Raw genomic sequence first — 21,343 nt, forward strand, 5'->3', positions numbered from 1 at the left:
GAGCTGTAGTTCTGCCCGGATCCTGCCGCGGCCAGTTCCGCCGCGGGGATGGAGCCAGCGCTAGAGCGCTCCCGCCGGGCAACGGGCTCAGGATCCCCCCCCCAGGTGTGTGTTTGCGGGGCTCCCCCGAGTGTCCCCCCAGGGTTGCATTTTGGGGGCGTCCCCACTCCCCCCCGGTTTGCATTTCCAGGGTTGCATTTTGGGGGGCTTGCTCACAGGACCCCCCAGTTTTTTTTTTTACTTTGGTAGCTTCCCCCTGCCCCTTTCCAGGTTTTGTTTGGGAGGAAGCCCTGCTCCCCCTCCCCCACGGTTTGCATTTTGGGGGCATGCCCCATTGTTCCCCTCTGGTTGCACTTGGGGAGGATTCTCTGTTGTCCCCTCCCCCCAGTTTGTGGGACCCCGACTCCAGTTGCAGGACACCCACCGCTGAGTTGGGTCTGTTCCCAAGGATAGACAGGGCCTAAGAAAAAATAACTCAGGTAGACGAGCTAGAAAAACATAAGCATGATGGATGCATCAGACTTGGGGTTCTCAAGCTTTTCCATAGCCTCTCTTCTAAGAAGTAGTTCCCACTATCTCATGGGTACCTCACTTCTCTTTCCCCTCGTGCAAGTGGCTTCACTTCCTCTTCGCCCTCCTAACATCCCCATGGTGACTACAGCAACTGCTTGTTTTTGGAAAGGGTTCAATGGGAGTTAAGTTTCTTTTACCACAATTCGGCGGCACATGGGTTCTAAGGGCATGTCTACAATGCAAAACCAGAGGTGTGTTCTTAACCTGGGTTCAAATAGAGAAGACATAACAACTCTGCTTTTAACTTGAGTTAAAGCCTGGGACTATACTCAAGCTGCTAACCTGAGTTAAAAGCCAGGTTGTCTTGTATTCACTGCTATATATACACCTGAGTTAGGTAACTGGAGTTAAGAATAAACTTTTGTTTACAGTGTAGACATACCCTAATAAGAGAGGAGCCAGAACCACGTGACCAGGCAGCGCTCTGTGTCCCGTTAGCAAATGCTCCACAGACCACCAATGCTTCACTGGTGGCTGTTTGAGAACCACTGTATTAGGACAGTTCTACATTAGAAAAGTAGGTTGGTTTAACTATGTTGGTCAGGGATGTGAAAAATCCACACCCTTAAGTGGTATAGTTAAGCTCATCTAAGTCCCTGTGTAGACAGCGCTAGGTTGACGAACGAATTCTTCTGTTGACCTACTGCCTCTCAGGGAGGTGGATAACCTGTGTATGTAGTGTCTATAATGAAGCACTCATTTGTGCCACTGTAGCATGTTAGGTATAGACAAGCCCTTAGACAGGACAAAGCCCTGGGGAACACACTAAGTCACAATCCTGGCCTGGCCTGCGCAAGGTGGTCCGGATGATTTAATAGGCGTTTTCCATTTCTTATATCTGTGACAGCCTACAGATAAGTGGAATTGTGCTGTGTGAACAGGACAGGTGTGTGGCTGCCTTTAGGAGCATTACATAAGGCCCTTTATAAAGTTCAGCTGCATCCCAGCTTCAGGTCTGATGCAAGACAGTGCAATAAAGACAGGGTAGAGCAGTGGTGGGCAACCTGCGGCCCGTCAGGGTAATCCGCTGGTGGGCCACGAGACAGTGTTTACACTGATCGTCCTGAGGCATGGCCACCCGCAGCTCCCAGTGGCCGCGGCTCACCGATTGCCCACCGCTGGGGTAGAGGCTGCTTATTACAAGGTTCTTTAAAAAGACTTTTAAAGGCTTTTAAAAATAGCCCTCCTAACTTTCTATATCTTGTTGTTAATAAGGCATTTGACAGTCCCACATCACATAAGCAAACTAGGGAAATGTGGCCTAGAATAGATGAAATTACTGTAAAACGGGTGCACAACTAGCTAAAAGACATACTCATAGAGTAATTGTCAATGATTCACTGTCAAACTGGGCGGGCAGATCTTGTGGGGTCCCACAGAAATCAGTCCTGTGCCCAGTATTATTCAATATTTTCATTAATGACTTGGGTAATGGAGTGGAGAATGTGCCTGTAAAATTTGTAGACGACATCAAGCTGGGAAGGATTGCAAACAGTATGGAAGACAAGATTAGAATTCAAAATGACCTTGACCAATTGGAGAATTGGCCTGAAATCAACAAGATGAAATTCAGTAAAGACAAGTGCAAAATACTTCACGTAGGAAGGAAAAATCAAATGCACAACCACAAAATGGGGAATAACTGTCTAGTTGGCAGTCACCAACTTCTATTGGTGAGAGAGACAAGTTGGTAGTACTGCTGAAAAGGATCTGGGTAATGTGTAGCTGCAAAAAAGGATAATATCATTCTGGGGTGTCGGTAACAGGAGTCGTATGTAAGAAATGGGAGGTAATTGTTCTGGTCTACTGGGCACTGTTGAGGCCTCAGTTGTAATCCTGTGCCCAGTTCTTTAGGGAAGATGTAGACAGAGCGGAAAGAGTCCAGAGGAGAGCAACAAAAATGTTAAAGGGTTTGAAAAACTTGAGGAAAAGTTAAAAACACTGAGCGTGTTTAATCTTGAGAAAAGAAGAGTGAAGGGGGACCTGATAATCTTCCAATATGTTAAGGGCTGTTATGAAGAAGACAGTGCTTAATACTCCTCCATGACCACTGCTCCATATGCAGCAAGCCAGGGAGATTTAGGTTAGCTCTTAGGAAAAACTTTCTAACTATAAGGGTAGTTAGTTCTAGAATAGGCTTCCAAGGGAGAGTGTGTAATCCCCGTCATTGGAGGTTTTTAAAAAAACACAAACTTGGGTTAGGGTTAGGAGGTTGGACTTGATGACTTCGCGAGGTTCCTTCCAGCCCTCCATTTCTATGATTTTATAATAAAAACCTTTTTAAACAACAGGCCCATCCCTTCCTGACCTACACTCTGCCGTCTCACCGTTTCCTGTCACGTTTTGCCGCTGGCAGTCCAGGAGTCCCAGTTAGAAACACAAGCTGTGTTTTGTCTGGATATTGGCGGTGCCCTTAGGAAGTAAGTTCCCTGTAAGCTGCGCAGCCACGGAGCAGCCGTCTTAGCACCGCGCAGGCGCTCAGGGGACCTGCCGTGGCCAGGGGAGGGTCACCCCGGCCCCAACCTAGCTCGGACCCCAACCTGCCGGGGCCGCCTGGTTCGGACCCAGCCGCGGCCAGAGTGTTCCGGCCCCTCCCCAGGCCCGAACCCAGCCCTGGCCCGAACCTGCCGGGGGAGGGGTTCCTATCCCACGGCCCCAGCCCCGGAGCTGCTGTGGTGGGGACAGGTGCCTCTCCCTCCCAGTCCAGGTGCTGCTGCGGGGAAAGAGAACTGGGGTGAGTCCTCTCGCCCCGCCAGAGCCCCAGAGCACCCTCCTGCACCCCAAGCCCCTCATCCCCGGCCCCCACCCCAGAGCTCACACCCCCAGCTGGAACCCTCACCCCCTGCACCCAAGCCTCTGTCCCAGCCCTGATCCCCCTCCCGCCCTCCAAACCCCTCGGCCGCACCGCCACCACATGATTTTTGTTCTGTGCACCAATATGAAGGTGATGTGTCACACATACCTCCATATTGGTGCACATCACAAAATTCATTCCGCACATGGGTGGGAAAAATTAGAGGGAATGCTAATCAGGATCCTTTTTGCACTGCCAGGGAAGGAAGAATTGCCACCTTGGAATCTACCGCTGTCATCTCACTACTCAATACAAGGCGGAACACACTATATTTAGCAGTGACACTCCGAGTTAGTTTCCCAGACCTGAAGAAAAGCTCAGTGTACGATTCAAAGCTTGTCTCTTTCACCAACAGAAGTTGATAAGAACATAAGAACATAAGAAAGGCCGTACTGGGTCAGACCAAAGGTCCATCTAGCCCAGTATCTGTCTACCGACAGTGGCCAATGCCAGGTGCCCCAGAGGGAGTGAACCTAACAGGCAATGATCAAGTGATCTCTCTCCTGCCATCCATCTCCATCCTCTGACGAACAGAGGCTAGGGACACCATTCTTACCCATCCTGGCTAATAGCCATTTATGGACTTAGCCACCATGAATTTATCCAGTCCCCTTTTAAACATTGTTATAGTCCTAGCCTTCACAACCTCCTCAGGTAAGGAGTTCCACAAGTTGACTGTGCGCTGCGTGAAGAAGAACTTCCTTTTATTTGTTTTAAACCTGCTGCCTATTAATTTCATTTGGTGACCCCTAGTTCTTGTATTATGGGAATAAGTAAATAACTTTTCCTTATCCACTTTCTCAACAATACAATACAAGATGTTACCTCATCTCCCCTTGTCTCTCTAATATCCTAGGACCAACACGGCTACAACAACACTGCACACAACAACAATTGGTTAATAGGACCTTGAGGTTGTAGGGACCTCACGCTGTTAGGAACAGGGAGACGGAGAGAACTGGCAGCCCAGGTCCAAGCTCACGTTGACTCACGTAGCTGAGGCTGGGGTGACTCATGGCTGGGAAGCTGCCTTTTCACACTAGTGGTGATTCAGGCAACCAGGCAGGATTTGGTGAGGTGGCTCAGTAAACCACTGGCATCCTAGGGGAAATTAGCCGTGGGGAGGGAGAGGAGTGGGTGAGACGTTGGACTCCCGGTGGAGAAAGGGTGGTCCTTGACCTGCACCCCATGAGAGAAACTCCAGCAACGTCAAGTGGTTTGCTGGGCTACACAGGGGTTTCTGAGGACCTGTAACTGCTTGGGGAGGGGAGGGCAATGAGAGAGGCCCAATCTTGCAGGAGTGCGTGCAGGGCAGGTCTGCAATCCATCCCCTAATGAGCTAGGCGCAATAGCGTGCGCAGACTGTAAGGTCACAGTGGGTGCCTCCCAGGTCTCCACAGAGCTAACACCTTGTAAAAGTCAGCTCAGCAATGATGCCTGCACTTTCCCCTTTTATAGGGTTTATTAGTGTGATTTAAAAGCCTCCCCCAGCTTTTTTCCCAGCCTGGATCCGCTGTTGGGCTGCTGTTATGGTTTTGTGAGATTTTCTTGCTAAATTTAGTCCTCGTGTCTGAGCCTGACGTTAACTCAGAACAGGCCCGGACAACCCGAGGGCTGTGGAATGACTCTGCCTCCCCGATGTTTTCCTTGTGGTACCTTCCGGACCAGCCCAAGGAACATCGAAACAGGGTCCCCTGCATAAGCCACTAAATTGTGAAAACCTCGAGTCGTGCTTCTGCCCAACCCATCTCTGTATTGGGGTCTCCCTGGCCCCAGTCCCAGCAAATGCTTAGTGCCAAGCCTGTTTACCACACGGTCAGAGGAGCAAGCACAACATTTCCCATGAGCCATTGTGGCAGCCTGCAGCCTGCCCCCTTGAGAAGTGTGGATTTTCTGTGGGAGCCCGCCCACGCAGTCCTACCACGCTCCTAGCAATGGGCGTGCTAGGGGGAGACTCCAGGGAAACTGGGTTCCTCTGGTAGATTCCTTTGCTAGGAAGTGTTCAGGAAAGGCTGTGGTGGACTAGAGGGGGTGGAGAGATTCCACCACTGCCTCTTTTCTCATGCCCGGCTCAGGAAAGGGGAATGTGAAGAATCTGAAGCAAATTCAAGATCTGCCTTAAGCCTAGACCATGCCAAGGGACCGACCGTATAACCCCCAGGATAGCCCAGATACTCCTCTCTGGTGGAGGGACCATTTCAGGAGGCATTTCTGCCAGACAGAACCATGGGGAGAGCAACCTAGATCCCAAGTTCCTCCATGATCTCCCATACCTTTGCCAGCTTGAGACCCGGCTCGTGCCTGTCAGCTCCTCAAATCAAGCTGCCCCTGAGCTGTCCCACACTCCAGGGCTGGAAGCCAAGTGAAGGCGAGCAATAGAGGGTCTTTTCCACGTGGCTCTGCAGAGTTAGCTCGACACCCACAGCAGTTACATGCCTGAGCAAGAAGCCACAGCCCCAATCATAGATGGTGCCGAGTGTTCTCTGCAAGGCATTGTCAAGTCCCATTGAGGTCAGTCGGAGTCGAGGGGGCTCAGCACCTTGCAGCATCCGGGCCTGGGTTTGTAGCAGAAAAGGGGGCTAGGAAGGAATTTCCTTGGCAGGGAGTAATTTGAGAGATACCATCATCCAAGACTAGCAGGAGCTGAGCTGTCACATTCAGGCCCTCAGGGCTCCGTGCTTAGTGCTGGCAGGGAGGAGTTCACCATGCAGATTTCCGCCCCCCCCCCCCCCCCCCCCCCCCCCCCCCCCGGTAAGATGCATCTGTGATGTTGGGCACATAATGCCTCTGCTGCAGCAGTGACCTTCCTACTGAGCACTGCAACTCTGGGAAAAGGAAAGTCTTGTGCAACAACTAAATGCAGCTCCCCACATGTACCTTCTGGGGCTCATAACACTGGGCAGCTTCACGCCCGCCTTGTTATCCCAGCCTCCCTTGTATCCCACTTTCCTTCTGGCTACAGTCAGCTGCAGCCCTCTTCTCCTGAGCAGGAAGGCCACAAGCACCTGCCAGAGCTGTAACAGACTCTGTGTCTGCACATGGTCCCTGGGCTGCATAGGAATCTCTGAGACAGGCAGAAAAGGCTCCAACCCTTTAGTCTCTCCCTCATGATCATCAGACAGAGAGTCTAGGTTCATTGCAAAGGGCTGTGTGTATGGGGGGGCAGGGAGCCAGTAATACCCCTTTGCGACGTTTCTCCCCACCAGTTCGGTCTGGGAAAGCAGCGTCTTCTCAGTTGGCCCATCAGCATTTAGTATGGGGAGGTTTCTCCAGAAAGTCCCACTCTCCGGGATCAGGGGCTCCACCCTAGGGGAAGGGGTTCTGGATTCCCTTGGTTTTGTTTTTCCCCTACCTCTCCAATAGGCTGCCTTTGTTTTTTACTGTGAATGTAGTGCCGGAGTGGCACCCTCTAACCCTAGGACAGCTGCAGTACCACTGGAAATTTCCACCCCCACATGATCTTCAAAGGAAACCTGCACAACACCTTCAAAAGACAAGCCTGGGAGCTTACATTCAACACTTTGCTAGACACTAAAAAGCATGGACTGAATAGAGACCCTGGATTTATGGGTCATTACAACAATCTGTATCCCTGCTTCCCCCCGCCCGCAATCACTGGACAGATGTTACTGGGCAATTCCATCTTGAATGGTCCCTTTAAATGTGTTAATTACTTATGCTAAACAATCTGTTCCACCTTGTATTTAGCTGTGATGCTCTGTGTACCTTTGCTAGACCTGAAGAAGAGCTCTGTGTAAGCTTGATAATCTGTCTCTGTCACCAACAGAAGTTGGTCCAACAAAAGTTAGTACCTCACCCACCTTGTCTCTCTAATATCCTGGGAACAGCATGGTTACAACAACACCGCACACAATCTAGCTTTGGGGGTTTTCCCCCCCCCAAGAGCCATTGCTCTGGAACACCACTAGAGGGTAGCAGTCACTCGCAGAAAGCAGATTCTTTAGCCATGCGCCCCACCTGATACACTTGAGATGAGGCTGGTTGCACACACACTGTCCCTCACATGAGCGTGCACACCCCATTCTCTCACACACACTCCTGGCCTCATGTGCTTAGGCTGCTGCACACACATTTCCATAATACATGCTCACACTCTTACACACATGCTCACACACACACACATACATGGGACAGATACTGCCGTATAGCCCAACGGCCCCATCCCATGGGAGAGTCTGCAGCGCCCAGCTCACACTGGCTATGTGTATGCATGCTCCGTTCAATACAGTGCAGCCTGGCAATGCATTTCGTCCGGTATAAGTACTGTGAGTTCTTGTTATTATTTACTGAGATCTAACAGTGTGCTTGGCATTGGGCACTTATTGTACAGGTGTATACACAGCACTGAAGGTGCCCTGCTGAGGTCTTTGTGGATATTGCAATCAGGCTTTCATTGCAGACCTGAGTAATGTTTGCCCATAACTAATAGCAGGCAGAGTTAAAGCTGTCAGACTACTTCATAGCTCTGTTGTTTACTGCTCTAACAATGTCTTGGTACAGGAGAAACTCCCAGGCAAATACTATGATTGATTTTCTTTCTAACTGCCTTTGGAGGAACTGGCAAACAAATGGGATATTATTGCACTAAGTAATAAACTGGCAACCCCAAGAAACTACAGCTGGTGCAGTGAATACACATCATTCATACATTCCCACTCCCCCTGTCTCACAGTAGCAGAGTGTCTAAACCCTGGTCTACATTTAAAATTTAGATCAGCCTAGCTATGTTGCTCAGCTATTCCCATTAAGCCGTAGTTAAGCTGACTGAAGCCCCAGTGTAGAATTTTTCTGTTGATCTAGCCCTGACCGCTCTGGGAGGTGGATTATCTACACTGCTGGAAAAAACCCTTCTGCTGATGTAGGAAGCATCTACACTCCGGCACTACAGCTGCAGCACTGTATCTGTGCCACCATTGTGCCTGTAGTGTAGACATGCCCCTCCGCTGTGCTGCCAGCTGTCCTGCAATCAATGGGAGGTAGACTTGCCTGAACTTTCGGAGGAGATGTAAAACTGAGGTCCTGAATCCTCAAAGATCGAGTGGCTTTTCGCAAGGGTTAGATGTATTCCCCCAATTACCAGGGGAGATTCCAGCCTGGATAACTTCACGTCTGCCTCCCTAAATGCCTCCTGCAGTTTCAGTTGGATACCATATTTTTCTTCCCATTCTGTTCTAAACTCTGCCATGTTCCACCCCCGAGGTTGCTGCATTTTTGTGGTGAGTGGAGTGATTCCTGGTTTTAGAACGATTTTGGATCCTTTAAAACAAAAGGCATGATATGAAATCTCAGGGCCATTATCAAGGTCATTGTCTACTCGGAGATGTCCAGATGAAGAGAGCAACAGAGAGTCCTGTGGCACCTTTAAGACTAACAGATGTATTGGAGCATAAGGCCTGGTCCCCACTAAGCCCCCACTTCGGACTAAGGTACGCAAATTCAGCTACGTTAATAACGTAGCTGAATTCGAAGTACCTTAGTCCGAACTTACCGCGGGTCCAGACGCGGCAGGCAGGCTCCCCCGTCGATGCCGCGTACTCCTCTCGCCGAGCTGGAGTACCGGCGTCGACGGCGAGCACTTCCGGGATCGATCCGGGATCGATTTATCGCGTCTAAACCAGACGCGATAAATCGATCCCAGAACATCGATTGCCTGCCGCCGGACCCTCCGGTAAGTGTAGACGTACCCTAAGACTAACACGGCTACCCCTCAGACATGCGTTTGACGAAGTGGGCATTCACCAACGAAAGCTTATGCTCCAATACATCTGTTAGTCTTAAAGGTGCCACAGGACTCTCTGTTGCTTTTTACTGCTACCCCTCTGATACCAGATGAAGAGCACTGTTTAGGAACTAGGTATTATTATTATTTTAGCAGTAGCAATATTAATCTCCCTCTGGCATTCCAGCACTACGAAGCGCTGTCCATAGAACAGAAATCCTCCTGCAGTTTTAACTATCACATCACATGACAGCCAGTGACTCCAGAATGCTGTTCTCATTTGCCTTTCAGCGAGGGGCTGCGTAAACGGCTTTAGAACCATGCACGCAAAAAGTTCTGTCCCAGAATGGCCGATGGGTTACCTCTTCAGACTCCTGGGTGCTGTGCCTTGCTTCCTTCAGAGAAATACCCTAATAACTCCCACAAGTTGCCATGATGCATCTATCGTGTAGGGCTTCTAAACAGATATTGCTTGGTTTCACTGAGTTGCCACAGCACTAGCAAAAGCCCATACTGACGAAAAGGCAGATGAGGAATCACTCATCCATCACATTGGATACACTGTACTCAGCCGCCATTGTCATGTCCTGCATGTGCCCTGCCCAGCCCTTAAAGGTTCTTTAACAAGGCTTTGGATCATCCCAAACGTGACCACCCTCAAAGACATTGTCCCACTGGCCCCAGGACACTTTGAGAGAGTAACACGGTGTGTGTGTGAGTACCTTGGGAGATGATATACGGTACCTTTAGAAGTACCTATGTAGACCTGCACCCGTAAAGCGAACTTACTTTGGATCTGCCCAACTTTCATTGAAGACAATGGGAGTGTTACTATTGGCTTCAGTGGAAGCTGGTGCTGGCATTTCAGTGTTATATTGCAGAATCTGGTTTTGATCCTGTCTAAGCCACTGGGAAAACTCTCATTTATTTCACCAGCTACATGGTTGGGCCATAAGTGTTTCGATTCAAGAAGCACCTGGTTACTTGGGCCCTTGCACTAATGGCATTTAGGAATATCACACAGAGACTGGTAACAAAAACCAGACTGAGCCCCCAGCAGTAAGTCAGTCTTCTCCAAATCAGAGTCAAGTTCACCCTGCAGAGATAGGGCCAGGCTGTGAGCCCTTTATTTGTTCTTGTGGCTCTCCTAGAGGATCTATCTCTGCATCTCTCCTCTATCTTCAGTCACCCCACTTTGGCTGTGGGAAAAGACTTTGGGGGGAGGGATAGCTCAGTGGTTTGAGCATTGGCCTGCTAAACCTAGGGTTGTAAGTTCAATCCTTGAGGGGACCATTTAGGGATCTGGGGCAAAAATCTGTCTGGGGGTTGGTCCTGCTTTGAGCAGGGAGTTGGACTAGATGACCTCCTGAGGTCCCTTCCAACCCTGATATTCTATGACTCTATACTCACACAGATAAGGAGTGAGTAGCCCCATTGGCCCAGGAGAGTAACTCCTGGAGGCAAACTTCTCATGTCACCTGTGCTTCATGTACATGGGACAAGCCTGTTTTCTAGCCCTATTGCAAAAAGACCAATAGCGGTTGGGTGGGTTGAGGAGTCTTGAGATTTCTGCATCAGGATTGAAAATGGTTCATCCCCGCAACACCAACAGATTTCAGCACCAGTGGGAGGAAGAACAAGGTGGGCCTGTTGACAAGCAGTGTCAGCAAGGGGTCATTTCCCTCGTATAGAAGGGCTCCAGGGGCTCCAAGGGAAGAAAATATTGGAAGCCAAGACCTGGGTCTTCTTTCTCTCTTTAGCCTCCTCCACTCTCAGGGGCATAGGGCATGCACCAGTTTCCACCATTTATTTCAGTCTTGTGCTGGTCTGTTCAGGCTTCTGAATATCATGTGGATGGATTTGGTTTCTGTCTCTGTTGTTCTGCATAATGTTTCTCAAGGCCATCCTCTTTTTTTTTTTTTTTCTTCTTGTCCATAGTATCACTTGCTGTGAAAGTTGTGTTGGTGGTATCCTTCAAGGGTGTCCTAAATATGTCCATTGTTGTCTCCCTACCATAGTTGATGTTTTAGATTAGTTTGCTCTACTTAGAATTTCTGATGTTGCAAGCCTCTCTTTCCAGTGAACTCTGAAGATCTCCTGCAGACATTTATTTGGAATGAGTTCATCTTATAAATTTCTGTTGTAGATTTCCATGACTCTGCTCCATAAAGGAGGACAGACATGATGCCAGTATGAAAAATTCATATTTCTGTCAGTGCCAATTATGCTACTTTTCCAAATCTTTTCAAGTTTATGGAGGTTATTTGCTACTCTTTATGTTCGTTGCTTAACATCTAACCTGGTGTCACCATGAATGTACATCTCACTCCCTAGATCTGTAAAATGATGTATTTCTTCTAGTGTTTATTTTTCCAGTCTAATGGTTGCTTTTGGAACATTGCTAGCCATATATTTTGTCTTCTCCTTGTTAAGGAACAAACCAACTTGTTTTGCTGTATCTGCCAAAAGCGAGGTCTTTTCTTCCATTAAGTGATGTGTTGAACTAAGTAGGACAATGTCCTCAGCAAAAAACACATAGATCCTTGATTGTTTTAATTATTTTTTTCTGGTATTCGGTAGCATGCCCTAATGTTCCAAAGTCTGTCTCTGTGTATGGAGTCAAAAGACTTTTGGAAATCTATCAAACTTATCACAGTGGCTGCTTTCCACTCCACACTTTGTTCTATAATATGTCTGAGAACAACAGTATGGTGTGCACATGAACTTAATGGCCTAAAACCTGCTTGCTCCTCTCTAAGTCAAAGAAACAGCTTGTTTCTTGATGAGTACCTGGAAGATTTTGCATATGCCTTTTTTCCAGGCAAACAGAGTAACTTTTTTCCATTGTAATATCTCCTAAATTAATATCAAGTTCTAGTGGTAGGTCTTCATAACATATTTCTAGTAATTCGCTTGACCTGAGTCACCCGCTTTAAATACATTTCCACTCTAAATAAGGCAAAAAGGTGATCTGTCCCCTCAGAAACCCTGCAGCCCTTAGGCATTGCACCCTGACCTTCTCAGGCAACTGAAACTCATCAGAGAGAGAGGCCCAAGGAGCTCACTTCCCTCTTCTTACTTCCTTTTTGGACAAAATTAATGACAAGGTTCAGCTGTGAGGCCCGACTGTTTTAGAGGGATGGTATGGAGGGACCAACTCTAGGGAAGTCTATGTTGTTTATTCTCCATGGCTGGTTCAATATTCTTGTTTGACTGCTAAGAAAGGGGGAAATTGGTCGGATGATTTTTTTATGATGTGGCTTCTAGGAATTTACCTGAGATCCCACCGGCTCATTTCACAAAGGCTCCCCAGAACTGCCATCCACTGCTGATGACTTTGTCTTCTTGGGCTGGATGGGAACTGGAAATTTAGCACCCAACAGTTCTGTAGCCCTTTCTTAATCTGCCGGGCTGTCTAGTCTTCCAAGCCCTATTGTTTGCAGTTGTGCCCCATGCCTGTGCAATGCAATGAAACACCAACTATTGATTGAATCACGTTGCACCATTGATCTAAGAAACAACCACCCCTGAGACCAAAGGGAGCCCAGTCTGAGAAATGATCCCAGCCTCCAAAGTGTTTAGGGATTCAGTTGTAATAAAGAAAGGGCATCAATAGCCCAGTTTCCACCTCATCCCAAAGAATGCTTTGTTAACAGTTCTAGCATGACTCACTTGAGCCCCTGAAGAATCTCCCATTACTGAGAGCCCAGGGTGAGCTTGATGCATAATCAAAGCTCACTGACCAGTGAGGGACCTCCCTGGTTTGCACAAGTATCACAGTCCCCTTGTCCTTTCAAGGAGCAGTTGATCTAGCACCTTGGTTTTGCTTTTTTACATTGATGGATGAGATCCTAGTACCGCCAGCAGGAACGCCTTGCTCTCTGCTCAACGAGAAGTCGTTCTGACCAAGGTCCATGGTGCCAGATCATTCAGAAAAATTGGGCAAGAAGAGGGTAGTTTCCATTGGTCACAGGTGAGGGGAAATGGACTGCACTTCCATTTGAACTATTTGCAGGGCCGGCGCAACCCATTAGGCGACCTAGGCAGTCACCTAGGGCGCTAACATTTGGGGGGCGGTGACCACGGCGGCCGGATCTTCGGCCGCCGCGGTCGGGGGCGGCATTTCAGGGGCGGGACCTTCCGCAGCCTAGGGCGGCAAAAAAGCTGGCGGCGCTCCTGACTATTTGGCTGTTAAACAAGAAATAATCCATTTTCCAAAAGGAGCCAAGGTCAACCTCTCGAGGTGCAAGTCAAAGTCCTGAGCTCCTTTGCCTATCGTCGAAACTGATGCAACCCCTCTCTATGCTGCCCCACCAATGTGCTCTAATCCTGAACAAGCTGGGACCCCCTTCGAGGGCAAAAGGGGAGTTCATGGCCCATTTGCTCCTTAACTTCTTCAGGGATTGCCTTAGTCTGCATACAAAACACGGACAGGGCTTTCTTCTACCTCTTCACATTCTCTCCTTTGAGAGGGAGAGGGATAATCCCAGAAGGGTCCCACGCTGGGAAGGACCTGCCTACATACCTCTCGTCCCCAGTCTCCTTTGTACCACACCGCCTAAGCCTCTCTCCCACCCTCTCCCCCTGCTCCTGAGCTCCCTCTGTCCCACACTGGCACTTTCCATTGGCTGGGGCGATGAAGGTCAGCATGATGGATTCATTGCACGGGTTGTGTTCTATGGACTGATTTTCTTGCAAAGAGAGGTTATATTTTAAAACCGATGGGAGGGCAATTATTGTTTTTGTCAAGCCAGCTGTCATTCTGCATGTGTGGAGAGGCTATGTCACCTTCCTTTCCAAGTACATATGCATCTTGTGAGGCGGAGATCCACAAAGCCATCTGTATTCCAGGGCACAGGAGTAAAGACAGTCACTTGACTATAAACTTTCTCGGCTACATCCATCAGTCAGTGGTGCCATTTAATGTGTGGCAATGCAGGGGGATTGCTGAATTCATAACTTAGGCCTTCCATGGGTTAACCTTCTCCTGGGGAGAGAGGGGAATTCTGGCTCTAATGTATATTTAGTCCTGGCCTATCTCAGACTGCTTCTCCAATAGACCTTGAATTTGATCTGGAAGGACCACAGTTTAATGTTTGTTCAGTTCAGTCATTATTTTCTGTGTTATGGTAGCACCTAAGAGCCCAACCACCATTGTGCTAGGCCCTGTACAAACACCTCTCAAGAGGCAGTCCCTGCCCCAAAGAGCTTACAATTTAAATAGACAAAAGGCAGGAGAGGAAACAGAGGCACAGAGAGGGGAAATGGCAGAATCAGGAAATGAACACAAGATTTCTGATCCCTAGTCCAGTGCGCTATCCACTGGACCATGTTGCCGCTCAATGCTAGGCTCTTTTCAAGCATACTTCCTGAGGGGTGCGTTGTAGAATGCAGTTGCTATGCGGGAGGGGGTGAGGGGTCCGGCTCTGGGAGGGAGTTTGGGTGCGGGAGGGGGTGAGGGGTCCAGCTCCGGGAGGGCGTTTGGGTGCGGGAGAGGGTGAGGGGTCAGGCTCTGGGAGGGAGTTTGGGTGCGGGAGGGGGTGAAGGGTCCGGCTCTGGGAGGGAGTTTGGGTGTGGGCTGTGGGCTGGGGTAGAGGGGTTGGGTGCAGGAGACGGTGAAGGGGCGGCGCTTACCTCGGGCGGCTCCCGAAAGTGGCTAGCACATCCCTCTGGCAGCGGCTCCTAGGCATGGGAGGGCAGGGGGTCTCGGTGCACCGCTGCCCACAGGCATCGTCCCCACAGCTCCACTGGCCGCAGTTCCCGGTCAATGGGAGCTGCAGAATCAGCGCTCGGGGTGGGGGCAGCGTGCGGAGACACCCCTGCCCCCTATGGGCTGCAGGGATGGTGCTGGCCGCTTCCGGGAGCAGCGCGGAGCCACGTCAGGTAGGGGAGCCTGCCTTAGCTCCACTGCCGCGCCAGACTGTTAGTGCCCAATATCTCCCGGCTTGGCTGAAGTCACCACCGGAAGATAGAGCCTGCTTCCAGGAGACTCCCAGTGACAGTGGGAGGGTTGGCAACCCGCCCTTGGCCTCTGCTGAGACTGGCCACCAGGAGGCCAAGAAGCACTCAGCATGGTGGCAGGAATTTGTGTGTTTGAGAGATTTGGACATCAGTCTACTACCAGACAGTGCCCTGAGACCACTGTGGGCCTGATCTCCCGACTGAGCACCTACAACATCCATTGACTGCGGCTCTTACCAGGCCTTAACTCAGGCCACCCGCAGCCTTTAGACGTTGAGGCTTTTGGCCAATACCCGTCAAACCAGAGATGCCAGGAGGGAAGGCTCCAATCCCACTGTAAATGCCCTGTGTCAACTGGTTCCCCTTCTCTCCCGCTTCCATGCACCTCCCAGCCTCCTCACGTGCCCTCCGTCCCCCGCGCAGTCTGAAATCTGGAATGGAAGCGTCACAGATGAGAGGATTTTTTATTATTATTATTATTTTTTTAATAAATCCACTCAGTAGGTAGAGTAAACAAACAAACAAACAAAACCCCCTTTAACCATGTCCAGTAACGAGAGGAAGCCCGCAGAAGGGCGCATCCGCTCGCAGCTCCCTCAGCCACTCCACTAAGCTTCGTGGCTTTCTCTGACAACGTTGGAAATAGCCTGGAGCCACCTTTCAAGAGCAGAATCCCTCCAGGAATGACTTCCCGCTTCCATTCTCTATGTCTGTAGATACTGCTGTCTCCCCAGATCTAGAGGTGCCTCCTTCACAGCCTTGTTTTGTTTATCTCAGTAACGACCCCGCTTTATTCCCGCCGAAAGGTTGGTTAGTGGGAATGTGTTCGCTCTTCTTGCGATGTCCTTGATCCCGCGTACAGCAGCGTTCTCTGACAGTCAGTCAAAGGACGTGAGGCTCCGTCTCTGGCCCGAAGAGCTTAGAGGATAATGAATGAATGCTGCGGTTATTTGTATTTCTAATTGGCAAGTGCCTTGCCAGATCAGCTGCGTGTCACTGTACACTGAGGACACTTAGGCAACCCTCTTTCTTCCTTAGCCTCATCCTCAGTGCCACGGGGCTGCTGCCAAGGGCAGTAGCCTCCCCTCGTGGTGCCTTTCCTGGGGGTTGCTGCACTCACTATATATTTGCTGTTACACATGCTCTTTATTTGGCTATGGAACAGAGATTTGTTTCAGCTGTATCAGCTTCCCGAAAGCAGACAGACTGTACAGCTCCAGGCTCTCTCCCCTGGATCTTCCCACCTGGGAGCCTCTTGCAGCCCTAAAGCTGTGATTTTAAATTGCGTTTCAGACTTTTTAGGTGAGAGACCACTTCTGCTGTCAGAGACGAGGCCGCTCACTGGGAGAGCAAACGCCTGAAGCCTGTTCTCAATTTTTCACTCAGATCTTATTCATGCAAAGCTCTCATTGATCTTGGCAAGAGTTTGGCTGAAGCAGGACCTGAGGATTTATCTCCTTGGAATTAGGACGGCCAGGAAGTTGCACAGTGGTTGCAAACACTTGAATCTGTTTCGGGGGGGGGGGGGGGGAAGCCATGTGCTAATGTTGTAATATTCATTAATAACACATTGTGCCTCCATGGCTCCTTTCATCATCGTATCTCAAAACACTTTGCAATGAGGATTGAGCTTCGGACCCCCCGCTTGGGGTGGAGAATGTTATGAGCCTCACGACAGGAGCAGGATTTTCTGCTTAGAGGAAACCTTTTCCTCCAACTTACCTTCAAATGCTCCTTTGCCTTGTGTTGGGTAACCCGCTGTTTCGCTTTGGGCTTGGTTTGTTCCCTACCCAGCAAGCCCTTTCATTGATCTATATTTGGGACTGACCCAGCATCGTGACCTCACGTGACAACATGGCAATGCTGTATGGTGAGGTGAGGGGGTATCAAGATGTGTCAGCTTGGCTCTCGAGGAGAGAACTTCAGAGGTGGCAGATGTAAAACTCCATGCTGCAGCCTGCTCCATGAGCAGCAAGAAGGTCATTCCAGGTCCCAGTCACCCTCACTACAGAGAAGCATATTTCTAACATTCAACATATTTCCCACCCCCTTTCTATTCAGTTTCAGAGCCCTACTCCTTACTATACCCTCCACAACAGATAGCCAGAGGGATCTAGACTGTTCTCAGTGGTACCAGATGGCAGAACAAGGAGTAATGGTCTCAAGTTTCAGTGGCGGAGGTTTAGGTTGGATATTAGGAAAAACTTTTTCACTAGGAGGGTGGTGAAGCACTGGAATGGGTTACCTAGGGAGGTGGTGGAATCTCCTTCCTTAGAGGTTTTTAAGGTCAGGCTTGACAAAGCCCTGGCTGGGATGATTTAGTTGGGAATTGGTCCTGCTTTGAGCAGGGGGTTGGACTAGATGACCTCCTGAGGTCCCTTCCAACCCTGATATTCTATGATTCTATGATTCAGTAGCGGGGTGGGGACGGGATTTGAACCAGAGTTCCACCAACTTTGACATGGCCACTTTGGAGGTGGAACATTGTTTGTGACAGGGACTGTCACATACTATCTATTTGTACAGCACCCAGCATCGGGGAGCCCTAAGGTGATTGGTATCTAGGTACCACCCTAGTTTAAATAATAATAATTAATAATTAATTAATACTCAATTATAATGATCACAGGCTTGTCTCACACCAGACAATGGGGCTATCAGGCCAGACAGCTGGTTCATGTAACCTAGAATCTTGCCCAGTACTTGACAATTAAGACTATATCGAGATGCTTGCCATCCCCAAGTGGTGCGTTTCTGTGCATTGGGGAAGAACGGAAGGTTGGGGGGGCATCATTCTTTCCTGACCTCAGCTGCCTGAAGCTTCCTGTCTTTGATCCTCACAGAGCTCACACCTCCCATGGTTTGCACCCAGAAACCCACAGCAAAACCCCAGTGAAAGTGGTTTTGCATGTCCGAGACCTGAAATCCCACAACAGCCACCGTCTCCCTGCAAAGTAGGTGCAAAGTGGTTTGAAAGGGTCATGAGCCTTCCAGCAAAACTGGCTTGGAATTAAGGCGCTGTGTCTGGGTGAGCTTTCATTAGTATTGGTGGTGTATTGGACAGCACCATTCCTAAGCAGAAGAGCTGGCCAGCTTTGATTTTGTTTACATTTTTTTCTTTCCAATGAAAAATAGTGTGTGTGTGTTTGTTTTCTTTTGTGTTTTCCTAAATGAAAATAATTTAGATAATGGCATAGAGAGTACACTTATAAAGTCTCTGGATGATACCAAGCTGGGAGAGGTTGCAAGTGCTTTGGAGGATTAAAATTCAAAATGATCTAGACAAATGGGAGAAATGGTCTGAAGTCCATAGGATGAAATGCAATAAGCATAAATACAAAGTACTCTACTTAGGAAGGAACAATCAGTTGCACATACAAAACAGGAAATGACTGCCTAGGAAGGAGTACTGCGGAAAGGGATCTGGGGGTCTTAGTGGATTACAAGCTAAATATGAGTCAACAGTGTAACACTGTTGTAAAAAAAGAAAACATCATTCTGGGATGTATTACCTGGAGTACTGTGTCCAGTTCTGGGTGCCACATTTCAGGAAAGATGTGGACAAATTGGAGAAAGTCCAGAGAAGAGCAACAAAAATTACGAAAAGTCTAGAAAACATGACTTGTAAGGGAAGATTGAAAAAAAATTGGATTTATTTAGTCTGGAGATGAGAAGACTGAGAGGGAACATGATAACAGTTTTCAAGTTCATAAAAGGTTGATAAAGGAGGAGGTAGAAAAATTGTTCTTCTTAACCTCTGAGGATAGGACAAGAAGCAATGGGCTTAAATTGCAGCCAGGGAGGTTTAGGTTGGACATTAGGAAAAACTTCCTAACTGGCAGGGTGGTTAAGCACTGGAATAAATTGCCCAGGGAGGTTGTGGAATCTCCATCAGTTGAGATATTTAAGATCAGGTTAGATAAACGCCGGCCAGGGATGGTTTAGATAATACTTAGTCCTGCCATGAGAGCAGAGGATTGGACTAGATCACCTCTCGAGGTCCCTTCCAGTCCTACGATTCTATGAAAAATGTCTTTTCTGATGGGTATATTCCCTTTTGTTTCACTGGAAAAAGGGGCAGGGAGGGAAGAAAATAAGGGAGACAAAGGGGAAAGGGCAACTGAAAACCATTTTTTTTTTCAAAAACCAAAAATTGTTGCTTTTCATTTTATTGAAAAATCAAAAAAACCCAAATCTGCAAATTAAAACACAAAAATGTTCATTTCTTTAGAAACATTTCACTGAAAATACGTCCCATTTTTCAACCAGCCACACCAAACAGCAATGTGAAAATCTCATGTTGCTCTTGATCTCCCTTCCCTTCTCTTGGGCCTCCCTCCCAGCCTGGTCCCACACGACCTGCGCTGTAAGCAGCTGCATTTATCCTGACTGCTGTGGCGTTTGGTTTGGCGACAGAAAATGTTTGACTGGGCTGAAATTTATTTTGCGCTGGTCTTTTTTTCCCCCCTCCCTTCTCCCCATTCCCTAAACAGAAACGACTGAACTCGGTACAAAGAAGGAGCTCAAGTCTATGCCATTCATCACCTACCTCTCAGGCCTGCTGACAGCTCAGATGCTCTCGGATGACCAGCTGATCTCAGGCGTGGAGATCCACTGCGAAGAAAAGGGCCGCTGCCCCTCCACCTGCCACTTGTGTCGGCGCCCAGGCAAGGAGCAGCTCAGCCCAGCCCCGGTGCTGCTGGAAATTAACCGGGTGGTGCCCCTGTACACGCTGATACCGGACAATGACACGAAGGAGGTGAGTGAGGTGGTGATGAAACCTGCTCTGGAAACTCCTCTCTCGCTCCCTGCTTTCCTCACCTCTTCTCTTCTTCCCGTCAATCTCTCTATCCAGTTTGGAAGCGCTTTGGGGAAATTCTTTGTATTTTTGTTCTGTGTTTGTACAGCCCCTAGCACAATGGGGCTCTGGTCCGTGACTGGGGCTTCTAGCCACTACCGCAAAACAAATAATACCTCTCTGTCAGATCCATTGATCCTACACTAGTCGTCACAGGATCTGAGAGCCTAACCAAATTATCCTCACCACCATAGAAAGGCCAAAATATGGCATTGTGTCCATGTGTCTCAAGGAGCCTGGGAGCATCCCTCCCTCCCCCCCATCTCTCCTTTTCTCACTGTTTCTCATGAATCCCTCTCTCTCTCTCCTGCTCCCCTTTCAGTATCCAAATCATTCTCCCCTTGGATGCAAAGCAGAACAGTACCGGCAGCGTGTGTGTGTGTTCATTCCTAACAGTCATCCACGGCTGAAAACAGAGCTCTGGATCTTTCCCATGGACGCCCCTCGGATTCAACAAACCAGGACCTGGGGTGGCACCCCTTGGCTGCGCCTGGGGAATCTGGCGGAGCTTCTCAGTGCCCTGGGACTTTGCAAATTACAGCCCACATCTCAGCCCATCCCGTGCATAGGGAACGGGGCCTGCGAACAGGCCCCTGGGATTCACCCAACCAGCCACTGGAGGTCACTGTTACTCTAACAGGTGCAGGCGACGCTAAGATCAGCCTCCTCTCTGGCACTGGTTTCTCTCCTGTCTCTTGCTCTCTGCAAATCCTGCAGGAACATAAATGTTAATCAGATGTAGATTTATTTGCTGGTTTCCCCGGTCCCTGCTCCCCCCCCACCCCCCGGCCCCCAATCCAAAAATGACAGACCTGTTTAAAGTCACTTATTAGCACCGAGCCTGCACTTGATTAAGGGGCTCAGAGCGAGCCAGCGCGCGGCAGCTGTGGGTGGGACGAGGGGAGCTGCAGGTCTGGAAACAATCCCAGCCCCGAGTAGAGGTGTGACCACCTAGTGTGGTTCCCCCGCGCTCTCCCACACCCTCAGAGGGCAGAGCACCTCTCTCTCTCTGCCTCCTTCCCTCCTCCTGGGCCTGTCCATCCTTCTCTCTGCCCCTCGCTCTCCTTCCGTCTCCTTCTCCACCCCAATCTGCCTGCCTCTCTCCACGTAGCCGTTTCTCACTCTTCCCTCAATCTCCCTTGTTTCTCTTCCATCCGTCTTTATCTGCCCCCCCACCCCCGCCTCCATCAGTCTGTCCCTCTTTGCAACTGCCGCTGCCTCTCACAATCCCTCCATCTTTCTCCAACCTCCGCTTCTTTCCATCCATAGGAAGAGTCTGCACTTCCTTGGCAAAGGCTCTCCGTTCCCCTCTGTGCCCTGGGTTGGCCCAGCCGGCCCCTGATCATGGCTTTTAAAG

General features: G+C 49.3%; 1 protein-coding gene across 1 annotated transcript in view; it reads left to right on the top strand.

Moving 5' to 3' along the window:
• ASTN2 (astrotactin 2) overlaps positions 1-21,343 on the top strand; it is a 551,498-nt gene that overhangs the window by 342,227 nt on the left and 187,928 nt on the right. The window contains exon 16 of the mRNA XM_065418613.1: positions 19,622-19,887. Within this exon, the coding sequence (XP_065274685.1) occupies positions 19,622-19,887 (266 nt within the window). The remainder of the gene's footprint in view (positions 1-19,621; positions 19,888-21,343) is intronic.

Source organism: Emys orbicularis, chromosome 18 (assembly GCF_028017835.1).
Source record: "Emys orbicularis isolate rEmyOrb1 chromosome 18, rEmyOrb1.hap1, whole genome shotgun sequence".
Lineage (NCBI taxonomy): Eukaryota > Metazoa > Chordata > Testudines > Emydidae > Emys > Emys orbicularis.